The following is a 15775-nucleotide window of genomic DNA, read 5'->3' on the forward strand; positions in this document are numbered from 1 at the left end:
TGGAGGGGTACCAACAAATTTGAGCACGTCTGTATAGTACATAATACATATGCACCAAAAAAAAAGCATATTCCTTTTGTTGTGATATCGTAACAATATGTACCCAGGTGCTTGTGAGAGATATTGGGGGTTCATTTATAGAGGCTGTATGCCTTTAAGAAGAAAGGTGTAATGAGATATCAGCTGTTGTCAGCTGACATACTAGTGCTTAAGTGCAGAGGTGCTGGGTTATTACACTGCTGTTTCATGGAACAGTTGTGATGGTGACCAAACGTGTGTCAGAACTGTTGTGTTAAAAAATGGTTAAAATGAACAGTTGCATTAAAAAATGTAGAACAGCGAAAAACTTAGACGTGCATTAACAAAATGCCCTGAAAGCTTAACATAGAACAATTTAAATGAAGCAGTAAGGTCAATAATTAAGCTAAAAAGGAAGTGAAAAGGTTATGTTTTTTTTTTGTTTTTTTTTTGTGAATTCCAATAACCCCACGTTATCTTTCCCCAGTCAAGTCGTAGAGTGCCTAAATAAGCATGGTAATTTACTGGAAATGTAGAACATTAAAAACAGCAACTAGATAGTCAACGAAAGACAACACATTATTTAAGTTCTTTGTCGTATTATATATTTAAGGTAAGGCAAGTTTATTTTTCCGTTTAAAAGCTCCCGGCTATAATGTTCTGCCGCACGGCTGTACAGAATTCCTGGGGAGAACCCTGTAGTAGCTCTGGTTAGATGATGGCCGGATTGAGCATGATCACCAAATTGACAAGTGGCTTTGTAGCACTGCTGCGCCTTGTCGTTGTGCTGCAGTAAACATCCAAACGTTCTACAACAGTGCGAGTGGGTCCTGGCTACTGAAACCTGTGAATTCTCGGCTTGTACTCGTGGGGTTCCTGGCACCCATTTCAGAAAGGTTATGCGATTTACAATGTGCTTGCTAAGATGCGGAGGTTGTTGATGTGAGCGTTTCATAAAACACATTGCAAGTGCTGCCACTTTCGACCACTCTTGCGATTTGCTTTGAGAAAAATCAGTAACTCGGTAATCAACTTTAAAGCCCAGTGACCAAATTACAATGGCAGGTGTGCCAAGGAAAGCCCATTTTTCAAAAGAATACATTGATACAGTTATTGAAATGGTTGGTCAAAACAAATCTGTTCTATTTGGCAAGTTGTTGTCGGGAAGTTTAGTCACAAAGAAAAGAAAAAAAAAAGGGCAGATGATCACGGATGCTGTAAACACAGTTGGTGTTGAGCAGAGAACAGTATAGAAATAAATGGATAGATCCAGTGAGCAGAACAAAATTAAAAGGGAGATGAAAAATACCTCAAAGGAGGAAAAAAAGGTCAATGTAATTGGTTAAGTTGTAGTTGCTGGTATAGAGAGAGGATTGGATACAAGCCAAAAAAGAGAAGCAGATAGCGAAGCTCTTCCTTCTGCCTTTGCCCCAATGTAAGTTATTTGTTATCCATCTAAGTAAGCAATAATAAAAATAGAAAATATATACTGATACACAAGGAAAACACAACAGTCTATAACTCATTGGGCACATATATAATGTCATTTGCATTTTAAATAGTGAGCAGATTATTATTGATTGGTTGAGTAGTGTTGTTCCTTGGGATAACAAAATACTGAGCTCTAGTCATGTGATTTCATAAAAACGGCAGGTGCTCAGTGTTTGGTATTTGAGTGGAGTTAAAATTGCCAAAATGAGTTGATTTAAGAATCTGTATAAATAGCCATTCAAAGACATGATTTTAATAAATGCAAGAACAGCGAAAGAAGGCAGAGGGTCACCACACTGGCCCAAAAACCTCACGTCCGACTGATCCATCTGCGTAATTGCGTAAAGACAACCGCGACCAGTCAACCTTCAACAGCAGTCTATCCTGAGGCTGATCAGGTCTGTGCGTCACGCTGCCAGGATTGTGTTAATGTTCAGGTAGGTCATACCCAATACTAACTTTGTAATGTTTTCATTTTAACAGTGCGTCACATTTCATACTAAAAACTTATGATTCTTTGATCTGTATTTTTGTTAACATTTTCTGTGATTGTTTTGATATCCTGTGTTTAAAATATTTGATTAAATCCATTAGACCCCAGTGTTGCGTTTCTTTTGTGCATCAGTATAGTTATATTACACAACTTGTTAATAAAATGTATTATTATTAAATATCAATAATAATATCTTACCCACTGTCTCCCAAAAGCCATCCATCACCAGTATCTCCACTCGCAAAGCGATCGGCGATACAGTAGTCTCCGGCTAAGATAACACCCATCGGGAAGCAAGCAAAGTGTTCTCTTAGTCGAAGTGTTTTTTAAGATGGAGTTGACCACCAGACACTATCAATAAATATATAAATAAATAAATAAATAAATAAATAAATAAAATAAATAAATATTTATTACTTGTCATGACTAGTGTTCCACGTTATTGATACGTACTGGGTGGTGTGTTTTTTTTTTTTTCTTTGCGTTTTTAAAACAAAACTCTTGTGTACTTTTAAAAACAATAAACTAAACTTACTCATTTTCGCTTAGTGGAAGTGACCAACTACTCTGCGCATTCAGGGATTTAAATTACTGCAGCAGTCATGGCGAATGCTGGAGAGAAGCTTCATGTGGAACTATTTTGGACTTCAGCCAGATGACGACAGCAATCTGGTTGAAGGTGGACAGTCAAAATGTGTGTAAGTGAAAAACAAAAGAGGAAATGCCTCCAATTTATTGAAACATCTTTTAGATAGCCACCCAAATCTCTTTGCTGAAGTTTACTTTTACTGTTGTTTCTTCCTTTCTTTTAGTTTAAGTGAATCCCAGTGCGTATTACTTATCAAAGTCAAAGCAAAGATAACACATAAAACAGGAGTGCGCTAGAAGCTGATCAAAAGGGAGTTCATTGATGCTTTTTTGTTTCGTCATTACACTGCATTTGTTAGAAGCTGCAAAAATATAATTTGCCAACATATGTCATTAAAACTCTACCGCGTCAAAAATGTTAGCGATGTTTGTATGTTCTTTGGATTTTGTGGTAATCCATATTTCATGTGCATGTAATGTGATAGCTGTGAAAATCCTGTGTTTTGAATTGGATGCATGAGTGGTGGAAAGACCAGAATGAATACAGACTTCTTTGCCAGCATATCAGTTTCCCTAACAGGATCAATGTGACGCTTCACCAGCAGAGGAAAGCACAGGACCAATAAAGCTTCCGAGTCGCACTGCAAAAGTCCGCCAATGCAGACGGCTACAGGTTCAGCATGAAAGCAATACAAAGTACTTAGTTTATTATAGTAGCCAAAGTGGTTGTCTTTTGTTTAATTTACTTTCTTTGCAAGATTAACAACCAAACGAGCGTGGTGTGCCGAATGGCCTCCTCTCTCTAGTAAAATGTCTTATGTTCTTATTTAAGGTGCTCTGGGGAGTTGTTTTGACGGAGACATTTGGCTTGAATACGCTTGCAACAGAATTCTAATGGCACGTAAGAGGAAGGCAACTACATTAGTGGCCCGTTTGTTTTCGAAATGTAGCATTAAGTATAATTTCACGATTTGAATTGCGTATGTTAGCAGTGTTTTTAGTAAAGCAGTTCTTTGCCAGAAATACTTTTTATCCGCTGAAAGTGGTGATTTTCAAACCCTATAACATTGTATCAGCTACAGAGTCACTTACAATTACATCTCACCCGAAAGATGGAGCACAAGGAGGTTAAGTGACTTGCTCAGGGTCACCCAATGAGTCAGTGGCTGAGGTGGGATTTGAACCGGGGACCTCCTGGTTACAAGCCCTTTTCTTTAACCACTGGACCTCACAGGTTAGATTCATGGAGGTGTTCTGTTGTATCTGACTTTAAGAACATATGAAATGTTACAAACAAAAGGAGGTTCATTTGGCCCGTCTTGCTTGGGTCAATAAACAACCAAATGAGCAAGAACTTCATCAAGCGATTTCTTGAAATAACCGTGTAAGTCAGCTTCCACAACAGTGCTTCATTGCTTACTCACATTTTTAGGGCACTTCTAAGATACCCCTGTATTTAAAACACCTGTCCTAGTTATAAAAAGTCTGCTTCGAGGAAAGTATTTCTGTGTTATTTTGATATATATAAGAATTGAGAGATACCTTGTAATTGGAGTATTTGAAGCCGGCCGAAATGCCAGTTTTCTTTTTATTTGTAACTTGCAAAGAAAGGAATTTGGCAGCCATTTAACATGTATTGGACATAAGATCCAAAAGTATTGTGATAGTATTGAATATCATATCTTTGTTGAAACTGATTTAATAAAAGCCATTTAGGTGTTCTGTTTTAAATCTAGACTACATTTGACCACCCTTAGATTTAGTTATTTCCATTCTTGGCAATTGGTACTTTGATATTAATTGATATTAGACTGCATACGCGTCAAGACGGGTGCCTAAATACTTTTTCACTTCTGATTTCTTTGCCATGTCGACAGCCAGCTAGTTGTATTAGCTACATGGTATATCCTAAAACGGGATTTGTGATGAAAATTGCTACTTGTGGTTGCTTTCTGGTTGTCGCAAATTTCAGTCAAAATCAGCGATGTCACAGCACTTAGTTTTATTCAACCCAAATTTTAACTGCGAGGTGTCTGTGACTGCGATTCAGTGCAAATCGCTTTTATGAACAGGGCTTGAATTTCACTGCAGGAATTGCGCATTTTCCAAGTTGCTCCTGCATATCTGCAACTTTCAGTGCAGGAAAATCCCACAGAGATATTTTAAGACTCCAAGTCTTAAAATGAAGTTTTGAAAAAAAAAAGACGATATTAAATTATTAAATCTATCTAGGTGTTTTGCAAGCAATGACTAGCTTTTAAAAAAAAAAAAAACGAAATGGAGCGCTGTTTAAGAATAAGGTTAAGGCAAAAAAGATCAGTTTCAGCTAAACTGGCTGAAGATTTACCCATGGCTGGAGTTTAATAACGATGAAATGAGCTGTTCAGTCTGCAGTCTCTATGCAATTGTAAAGTTTACTAGCCTTTGTTACAAAACATCTACATTATTGAGACATTCTAGTGGCAGTACACACAACGTAGCTTTGAAAAAGAAACAAAGTAGAAACTGCACGTCAGGCAATGGCAAAAGCAATGGAGAGTGCTCTGTCTCACAGTGATGAATGGCTGTTGGGTCTCCTGAAAGCAGCTTATTTTTAAAGCAACATCAGTCTGAATGATGCAGTAAAATATACATAGTTGTTTATATGCAAAAGTGCCTTTTTTTGCCATTTCCCCCCTAAAATCCCTCCAGCACACACAAAAACAGGCCACTGATCAGTAGGTGTTGCTAAAGCGCAAAGGCCAATGCAGAGCGCCCTGTTGGACCCCAGCCAAGATCTGCAACTCAACACAACAAACCAAGTTTTGAATCAAGAAGCTCCTGACTAGGACACACTGCATTCTTATCATTGCTAATATGTGTACTTAACTTTGAAAGGCTCTAGTAAGCATGGGGGTAATTTTAAGGAATGTGGAACATGTAAAAAAGGGCTATTCTTTACTGTTCTACCTTCAACTGCACAATAATTGCAGTAAAGTGAACATGATAGTGAAGTTAAGGAGAAATAACCCCCCATGTTTCAGTCCAATTTTTTCTCATGAGAACAGGTGTAATAAGTCATCAGTTTCTACTATTATCTTTTTTTTTTTTTTTTTTTTTTAGTATAGTAAGAATGTACCATCTCCACACGAGTCCTCCATCTTTTAAAATAAGTAAATAATAATGAATTAAATTAACACGCATAAACAGACACAGTCAGCGCCGCTTTATCAGGACGCGACCGTCCCAATTAAACAAGATGCATCTGAGACGACCTTAGTCACACTTTTTTGTTTATAAATGAAAAGAAAAAGAATGGAATTACATAACATTATGATTAAATGTTAAATACATAATTTACAATACGAGTCCCTTTTTTTTATTCCTAAACAAAATGAATCACTTTTTTTATTTCTACATGAAATGGAAAAGAATGAAATCCTATCACAAGGCGAGGCACCTGCAATGTTGAAACGCCAACTTTCTTTGCCACAGCAGCGTGAGACTCCAGCTCTTTCAAGAGTTCAACATGGTTTACGCAATTCACAGCATAATCATGTACTCTCTGCACTGTGCTACGCGAACCTGTCTTGCTCTGAAAAGTGATCTCTGTTTATCATTTGAAAATACTGTATCCCAATTGAATGAAGTCACATCCCAATTAAACAACATAAATAGCACTGGGAAGAACCATCTCCCAGAGTTGCATCTCATTTAAGCAGATATCCTGATTAGGATATATATATATATATATATATATATATATATATATATATATATATATATATATATATATATATATATATATAATAAATTGCACAGTGCCTTGCATAAGTATTCAGCCCCTCGGACTTTTCCACATTTTGTAGTGTTACAACCTGGAATTAAAATGGATTTAATTAGGATTTTTTGTCACTGATCTACATAATAGTCCATAATGTCGAAGTGGGGAAAAATATTTACATATTTTTCAAGATTATTTACAAATAAACTGAAAAGTCTTGATTGCATAAGTATTCACCTCCTTTGCAGTGACACCCCTAAATAAGCGGTGGTGCAACCATTTGCCTTCAGAAGTCACATATTTAGTTGAATGGAGTCCACCTGTGTGTAATTAAAGTGTCACATGATCTCAGATTAAATACACCTGTTTCTGGAAGGCCCCAGAGTTTGTTAGAGCATATCTAAACAAACAGCATCATGAAGACCAAGGAGCTATCAAAACAAGTCTGGGATAAAGTTCTGGAGAAGCACCAATCAGGGTTGGGTTATAAAAAAAATACCCTAAACTTTGAACATCCCCCGGAGCACTGTTAAATCCATTATTAAAAAATGTAAAGAATATGGCACAACCGCGACTCTGCCTAGTGAAGGCCGTCCACCGAAACTCAGTAACCAGGTAAGGAGGGCATTAGTGAGATGGGAGAAACCATCCATGGGACAACTATAACCCGGACGCTCCACAAAGCTGGGCTTTATGGAAGAGTGGTGAGAAGAAAGCCATTGCTGAAAAAAACCCATATCAAATCCTGTTTGGATTTTGCCAAAAGGCATGTGGGAGACACAGCAAACATGTGGAAAAAGGTTCTCTGGTCTGATGAGACCAAAATTGAACTTTTTGGCCTTAGCGCAAAACGCTATGTGTGGCGCAAAGCCAACACTGCTCATTACCCTGAGAGCACCATTCCCACAGTGAAGCATGGTGGTGGCAGCATCATGTTATGGAGATGCTTTTCATCGGCAGGGACTGGGAAACTGGTCAGGATTGAGGGCAAGATGGATAGAGCCAAATACAGGGAAATTCTAGAGGAAAACCTAGATTTTCAAAATAAGCCGCCGACCGGTGTGATCCACCATCTTTAAGCTGCATCCACACTGGACACGAGCGACGTGAGCGAATAATTTAGAAGTCACTGCAGTCAAATGGAATATCCACACCAGACGTGAGCGACGTCGCTTTGAGAATTGTGCGTCGCTAAAATAGAACCTGTTTCTATTTATCTTTTCTTTGTGTGGCTGGAAACTGACCAATCAGAAGCAAGGTTAACACCCTTGACACACGCCTCAAAACAAGTTAATCATGGATGAAGAAAAGTTAATTTATGTGCAGCAGTATCCATTATTATATGATTGCAAATTGAATGACTACAAAGATATCCAGAAGAAAGACAATGACTGGGTGGCTTGCAGGTGGTGCATTTAGCATCACCAAGATCAAAGAAGGAATTTGTAAAGAAACACAACTGAGATTGTAGTAAGTTGTATATGAATGTATAACATTAAAGTAATATTATTGAAAGTATCGGTGAACTATACTACTATTGTCCAGCTGTCTTCTGACAGATGTACCGGGCTTAAAATCAAACTACTACTACTGCTGCTACCACAAAAAAAAAGAATACTATGACTACAACATAATAAAAGTTTATTTTATTATGAAAAACAATTTTATTGAGGTTTAATATTTGGTATGTTAGACAAACCATGTGTTATTTTTTTACTTTTAAGTATATTTAAAAATCTTGACAAACGGTGCACATGTCATGAAAAGAAAAAAAAAAAATATAACAATCGCCAAAGTTTTTATTTTATTGCGTCTTTGTAATACTGGCTTTATGCAGGATTCTGTTTAACTGCATATTCCACATTGGTGTCCAACATTTACATCGGCTGGATATTTTTTTTTTTTTTTTTAAAGTCTATTGTCTTAGTTATATTCACAAATTGTTATAAATATTGCTTTTGATTTATTTTTACGAAAGACAAGATACCTTTGCAGGGCATGAAGTTACGGTCATGAAAGGCAAGGCAGTATTGCCTTCGTTGGGCTTAAATTCAGGGGCACGAAGGCAGTTCTAGGGGGCAGAAAGGCAAAATATAAATCCAATCCAAGAGCACCAAGGTAATTTTCATAAAACAACAAAAATAAATACATAGAGCCTGTTATGTTGATGAAATGTTAATTGAAACAAACACAAATCATCAATGTTTTCTGGGTGATTCACACACTAATTGTTACAAAAATAAAATATAGGTCACTTTTCCATTGTAAAAAAAATGCTATAAAAATATCCAATTTAAAAAAAAAAAAAAATGAAAAAGTAAAGGTAAACATTCAAGGTATTTTTTACTAAAGTCTGTCACACTGTTAACAAGAGTTAAATATAGCGCTTGTCTGTATCCTGTAATTAAAGCTTTTTTAAAACCCTCTGACTTATAATTTAGGGTAAGCAAGTTCAACTGGATTTCATATAACAAGTTGTCGTCTGGTGAAACGAATGTTTAATCAGTGCATTTTTAAATGCTAAAAATAGTATTTTTCCGAAATTGAGATTTTCATGGAGAATTGTATATTATTACATGGCACTGGTTCGAATTCATGGAAATTGTGAAATCCATGCTCACCATGAAAAATACAGACTTATACAACAGCGCAAATAAGCGATGTCAGTGAAGGGAAAGTTAGGAGATTTACCCATGGCTGCAGTGTAATAATGATAGTGGTCAAGTGAGTTGTTTGGTCTGCAGTGTGTCTGCACAACTGTAGTTTGCTAACTGCTGTAACCTGTACAACTTGTACAAACAACGCGGCTTTGAAAATGAACAGCTGGACGTACAAATGTTTAATGTTTACATTTGAGAGACTGTTTATAGCTTCACAGTTCTTTGAAATTTACAGTTGCAAAGAATTTACAGTTTTGTTATGGTGCATTGCTGGACACGCGATTCAGGGTGAAAATAATGCTGTTTTAAAGCATTCAAACCCCTTTCATGAAAGCACACGTTTTACTAGTTAAAAAGCAGTACTACGTGAGATAGTTAAGGTATTGCACAAAAATAAATAAACAGAAATCGATCCACTTCTCTGTCGTGTTTCATTCACTATTATGTTCTCTCCTACTTGTTAAATGCAGGGAGCTGCTACTTGACCCATTTGTTTTTTTGTGTAAGGATTTGAGCAAAACTAACAATTATCTACCTGTTTGTGTATTTTTAGCGTTTGATGTTTTGGGGGGGGATAACACCGAATTACAAAACAGCAACAGTCATTGAAATGTCTATATAAATTCAATGTATACACTGAAGACATGGAAGGAGTCAGAATGTGTATTGCACAGTTGCATTTTAAAGTGTTGCAATTTTAAGCATAGAATCAGATCTCCTTATACCATATATGATCATAGAATATGTGATTATGTATAATGTGGTATACATTATATGTGTGTTTTTTAGGAAGCTTTAAATTTAAAAGGAAATTTTAAATATACAGTAGGTCTACATTATTTGAAGGATAGTCATGTGTATGTGAAATAGCGGACAGCGAAGCATCAAACAAATTAAATTGCAGCTGCTAAAGAAATGGCCTGAAAACCCTCTCCTGTTTTAATATTTTTTGTGAAATGCCTAAATGATCCAAACGGTGTAATGTAAATTGTGCAAGTGGCTCTTAACATATGAAGGCACAACCAATTTCTGCAGTACTTGATGTAAGTTCACTTATTATTATTTATTGTTGTTGTTGTCAGGGACAAATTGTTGTGCACCCATTTCTTACCTGAACGTAAGTTGTGGTTTTTTATATTTTTATTTATTTATTTATTTATTTATTTATTTATTTTTAATTGAGAGGCATTGCAACAAGTGGCTTGGGCACTGAGGCAATTGCTGCCGGTGCTGTCGGTTATTTTGCGCCCTGCCTTTGTACCTACAGATTTTTTTCAGAAGCAGCTTTAGCTACTTGCTTTCTATACAGTATTGTTTTGTGTTTCATTCCATTCATATTCAAATAGCTTAAGCCTTAATTCCCTGTGTGTTGTATAAATCCAACGTTGCAAATATTATTGTCTATGTATTTACATATTGGGTTATTGAAGCAAAATAAATAATAATCAATAAATAGATGGAGGCAGCTAAATAAATAATACAGTAATATGTTGTCAAGTTACCCATTAACAGTATGCGTTGAAAGTAATATTCAACTAAATTCAGGAATATTAACTTATTTATGAATGGCTTCAGTATCGAACGATAATAAATTAAATCACGGATAATCTCTGAAAAGACTATTTAAACTATTGATTTATATATAGATGGTTTCTGCATTCTTCCGTAGTCCTGCTATCTGTGCACTCGACTTCATTAGAATGCAGACTTTTACTTGCATTCCAGTTTGTTTATAGCTTCCAAAGGTAATTTTTAGTGCGGTGGTCCCAAAGTTGTGCACACTACTCTGTATAACGTGTGTGATTCAAAGCAGTAGGGGTATATTTAAGTTGAGTGAAAGAGAATATTTTGCATCAGATTATTCATTGATTTTCTTAGCAAATGCCAGTTTTTTTCAGCCAGTCTTGTCTTGCAGGGATCTTGATGATCCTAAAGTAAATGTTTTGTTCTTGTTGATATTGTCTTGCTGTGAGCAGTGCTGACATAAAGCTTCTTCAAGCATCAAGCCGAGTCTGATTTTCATCCTGTGTTTGACGAGAAAGAGAATGGGGGTCATCCATGGTTGGAAAGTGTGTTACACCTCAACTCCGACGTTGTAGCATACTGGGCTAAAAGACGAGTTACTGTATCGTAAGTGGGAGGTTCCCTCGGGTGGGCGCTGCAGGTATCCACTGTTAGTTCCAGGGTCCCTGTGAAGTGAAGTGCTAACCATGGCTCACAGCCCCCGAGCCGGTGGGCACTTTGGGGTAGACAAAACCCTGGGGAAGGGGAGTGCTTCTGTTGGATGAAGTATCAGAAGGACTGTGAGAGGTGGTGTAGGAAATATACATACTGCGCCGCGAGGAAGGATCCCCGGAGGCGGGGCCATGCTCCAAAGCAGCAATTTGTTGTGGACCAACTCCAGCGTGTGGCGGTCAACATCGCAGGCCCACTTCCAAGGTCTGAGTCTGGCAATAGTATCTGCTGGTTGCTATGGACTACCTAACTAAGTGGCTGGAATCGTTCCCCATTCCTACCCAGGATGCCAACACAGTGGCCCAGACAGTGGTCTCTTCAGATGTTTACTCAGTGTGGCATGCCCGGTGAACTGCATTCAGACCAGGGCCGCAATTTCGTGTCAGATTTTCTCCAGGGTGTGTCAGCTGATGGGTGTGCAGAAGACACGCACCTGTCCTCTATGAGGCCTCTATCTGATGGTGTGGTGAAGAGGTACATCTGCACTCTCAAAAACCAGTTAGCCATGTTTGTAGAGCAGAACCAGCGGGATTGGGGAAACTCCCATCCCCTTACTGCTGTTCGCCTGTAGAACTGCTAAACATGCAATGAGTGTACACCTGCACTACTGATTTTTGGAGAGGCGCTCCATTCACTAATGAGGCTGGTTTATGGAACCCCTGACGCTTCTCTTAGCTTTGAGGATCCCCTGAACTATGCTGACCTGCCTGCAGCAGTCTCTTGAGCGGGTACACCGGTTTGTAAGGGAAAACTTAATCTGCTGCTGACCAGGTAAAGCAGTGGTATGATGCAAGAGCTGTGACTGACACTTATAAAGTGGGAGACAAAGTGTGGTTTTATAATCCACGCAGGTACAAGGGCAGGTTACATAAATTACAAAAAGATTGGGAAGGGCCCTGTACAGTGTGTAAGAAGGTAAACGAGGTGGTGTATGGCATTAGGAAAGGTAACAGGCCCACCCCTAAAGTTATTCAATAAGACTGCCTTTGGAGATACAATGGGGATTAGCCCTGTATGTTAAAATAAATAAATAAATACATATCGGAGCAATGTGGTGTTAATTCCATTGGAGTCATCGGGACGATTGACCCTTAAGAAGGAGGTATGGTTATACTAGTGGGGTCTAGTGTATGTAAAAAGTCTCCCTCCTCCTCAGAGTCTCTTACATTTGTTTTTTTTTTTGGCGGGAAGGAGTCCTGCTTAAAAACCCAGAGTATTTGTGCTCTTGATTTCCCAGTTGCGGTAGGGAGAGGTACTACTGGACTGTGCTACCGTTGGAGTGGACTACATAGAGGGCCGTAGTCATAGGGACAGGCCTTGCAGTGCTGATTACAACCTCTGTATTTTTGTTTTATTCTGTTAATAAACCGCACTATTTGTTTAATATAAACTGGCTGAGTCAGTGCAGTATTTCCCACCATGGAATAAAGCAGGCCTTTGGTCTCCAGCCACCCTTTGATGATCTGCGCAGCAAGGGCCTTATTGCATTTATAGTCCAGGTCAAGCAATGGATTGGAGGGGGGAGGGGGGAGCAGAAGTAACTTTTTTTACAGCAAATAATTGTTTTTTACTAAATATCCTTGTGCCAAGAAAGGGACCACAACAGTAGTCCCATTTATAACTTTGAACTGCACACTAAGTTAAGCTGAGTAAATTGATTTAAGTAAATATTTATAGTAAGTAAATAATTATTTTTGTTGAATTTTGTTGCCATTGAAAAGATCCACCAGGAGGTGGAGTTGAGATGGCACTGGATTTTTTTTCTACGAGTGCAAGATGCTGTTCTTTCAGCAGAATGGGAGTAGAAAAAAATAACGTCTCCGAATTCAGTAATTTTTCAAGATCTGTCAGAGGGGTTGATAATGTGCAGAAATGTCTGTAGCGTTGAAGTGACAAAGTCTGGCTGAGAGTATAAAGATGTGTGTGGTGTGTTTTTTTTTGTTTGTTTTGTTTTCTGTTTTGCTATCTTCCAGTTCATTCAATTATTCTTCATCCAAATCGGCATGTCTACTTACTACTTTTAGGATTTTTGCTTGTAAGTAGTTTTATAGTTACTGTACATCCTGTAACTGTAAACAAGATGACTACCGGTACTTAAAATTCTGTGAGACGGCACAGTGATTTTGATTATGTAACAAATCGACCAATCACATTGCTTGTTTTACGTTCCATTGCCAGTCCTGCATTTTTATATAAATATAATATAAAAAAGGGGGGGTGGGATTGTTCTATGGGTATGTGGGGGATACATACATAACAATTTGTTGTACTTAAACTTCCTTATGATGTTCACTTACCTGCCAACAGTTTCAATAGCAAGATATCCTGTCACTCGCATGTTAAGTGATTTTTGTTTTCCACAGAAATGGTCAATCTGTTTTTAGCCAAGGAATAAACATGTAAATGTAGGGATACTGTGAGTTCTGTAGAACATGAAAATGTAAAAATGTCACAGAGTAACGTAGATGTTTTTATTTGTGGATTCTAATGAATAAATCTGACTTTATTTTAATAGGCAGGCAGAGGCCCTGAAGGCAGACATGACAGGTACGGTTTCTTCTACCACACCTATTAATACAAAAACACAAAGCAAGCCTTACTAGCTCTTTTAATTGCTTTTTTGGCAACAGTAATATATGACAACTGGTTGTTGGCACTGCACTTGTAATGGTAGTGAGAGTATTATTGTAATGAATGGTTTTTCTGCATTGTCTGTTACACTCTAGACCAGGGGTGGGCAATCCTGGTCCTGGAGGGCCGGTGTCCCTCCTGGCTTTTGTTCCAACTGTGCTCTAAATTACTTAATTGTACTGATTATTACCAATTATTGGTCTAATTAAGTAATTTAGAGCACAGTTGGAACAAAAGCCAGGAGGGACACCGGCCCTCCAGGACCAGGATTGCCCACCCCTGCTCTAGACAGTCTTTCTTGTCATTCTCGAACAGTGGTCCTGCCAACTTCTCCAAAACCTTGTAAAAGTATGCATTGATGTAACTTAATTGAAATGCAAAGCATTGTTTACAAATCAATGAAAATATATAAATGTGTTTATAAATGTGTAAATACAGTACCATTTGCTGAAGGTAAAGTCATGTCATGTCTTTTCTTTCATAATATGACACAGGGATTGACAGCTGGTGTTTACATGTCTATCTTAAAGGAGATCAAACTTTTTTTATTTATTTTTTAAAATTAGATTCAAAGTTAGGTCCAGCAGAGGTCTGGACATCAAGGCAAGCACTGCAGGACCTTTACCAGAAAATGTTGGTGACTGACCTGGAGTACGCTCTGGACAAGAAAGTGGAGCAAGATCTGTAAGCAGTATTTATTTAAGAATGCAATAAAGAAGCCACTGTGCATTTAAAAAAAGAGTCCTCGTTTGTATGTATTAAAATTTACTGTCACTAGAAAACTTTGATCATGTCTACACCTTCTAGTGATCTTCCTGTTTTTGTTTACAACTGATATCCCTGTAGTCCCAGCAGTGGCTGTCCTTGCCTTGTGCAAGATACAGTTGTGGGTCAGGTGTCTTGCAGTACCACAGTGTGTACCAATGTATCTGTCATATAGATAATAAATTAACCTTTTACATTTACCTTTTTTACTGTAAAAAAACAAAAAAAAAACAACAAACATTTAATGTCTAAAGAACCAACTCATCTACCTACATAGCAAAGTGCAATACATTATTTTTTTGCTAATATTGTAAACCACTTGTATAAATCTGTCTTTACAGCTGGAACCATGCTTTTAAAAATCAAATAACAACACTACAGAGTCAAGCAAAAAACAGGGCGAATCCCAACAGGAGTGAAGTGCAGGCCAATTTGTCACTTTTCCTTGAGGCAGCTAGTGGCTTCTACACACAGGTAAGTAAAGTGGATGATGACTAAATATTTTCATTTACAGAAAAATTATCTTGCATGATAGTAATTTAGTCAACTAAAGGGCATTAGAAGCGCAATTTGTGTTTAAACTGCATTTTGTACTGTTATTGTGAAAATATCTTTATTAAAAGATTAAAGTGGGAGGAAAGGTCATTGTTAGTTGGGCTAATTATGTGTGTTTTGTTAGTTGTTACAGGAGCTGTGTACAGTGTTTAACGTGGATCTGCCTTGTCGGGTGAAATCTTCACAACTTGGAATAATAAGCAATAAACAGACTAACACCAGCGCCATCGTAAAGCCACAACCTAGTTCATGCTCTTACATCTGCCAGCATTGCCTTGTCCACCTAGGGGACATTGGTAAGTCAAATACTGTTTTAAATATAAGATGCACTAAAATATGTGGAATAGAAGTGTGGTTTTGCAGGACAAGTTTACAATTTTAATGATCTTAAAATATTTGTAAATTCTACAGTAATATCAATAATGTACCTTTTTGTATTTTTATTTATTTATTTTTTACAGCACGCTACCGTAACCAAACCAGCCAGGCAGAGTCATATTACAGGCATGCAGCTCAACTTGTACCTTCAAATGGTGAGTACAGCTAACAAAAATCTGTCCTCATACAAACATGTTG

At 37.5% G+C, this 15775-nt stretch overlaps 1 protein-coding gene across 7 annotated transcripts in view; it reads left to right on the plus strand.

The window, feature by feature from the left end:
* Positions 1 to 15775, plus strand: part of smg7 (SMG7 nonsense mediated mRNA decay factor) — a 48307-nt gene that overhangs the window by 7897 nt on the left and 24635 nt on the right. For all 7 annotated transcript variants that reach the window (XM_059034800.1, XM_059034803.1, XM_059034802.1 and 4 more), the window contains exons 2-6: positions 13764 to 13795; positions 14446 to 14563; positions 14986 to 15118; positions 15324 to 15495; positions 15661 to 15732. In XM_059034800.1, coding sequence (XP_058890783.1) covers positions 13764 to 13795; positions 14446 to 14563; positions 14986 to 15118; positions 15324 to 15495; positions 15661 to 15732 — 527 coding nt within the window. The remainder of the gene's footprint in view (positions 1 to 13763; positions 13796 to 14445; positions 14564 to 14985; positions 15119 to 15323; positions 15496 to 15660; positions 15733 to 15775) is intronic.

Source organism: Acipenser ruthenus, chromosome 12 (genome assembly GCF_902713425.1).
Source record: "Acipenser ruthenus chromosome 12, fAciRut3.2 maternal haplotype, whole genome shotgun sequence".
Lineage (NCBI taxonomy): Eukaryota > Metazoa > Chordata > Actinopteri > Acipenseriformes > Acipenseridae > Acipenser > Acipenser ruthenus.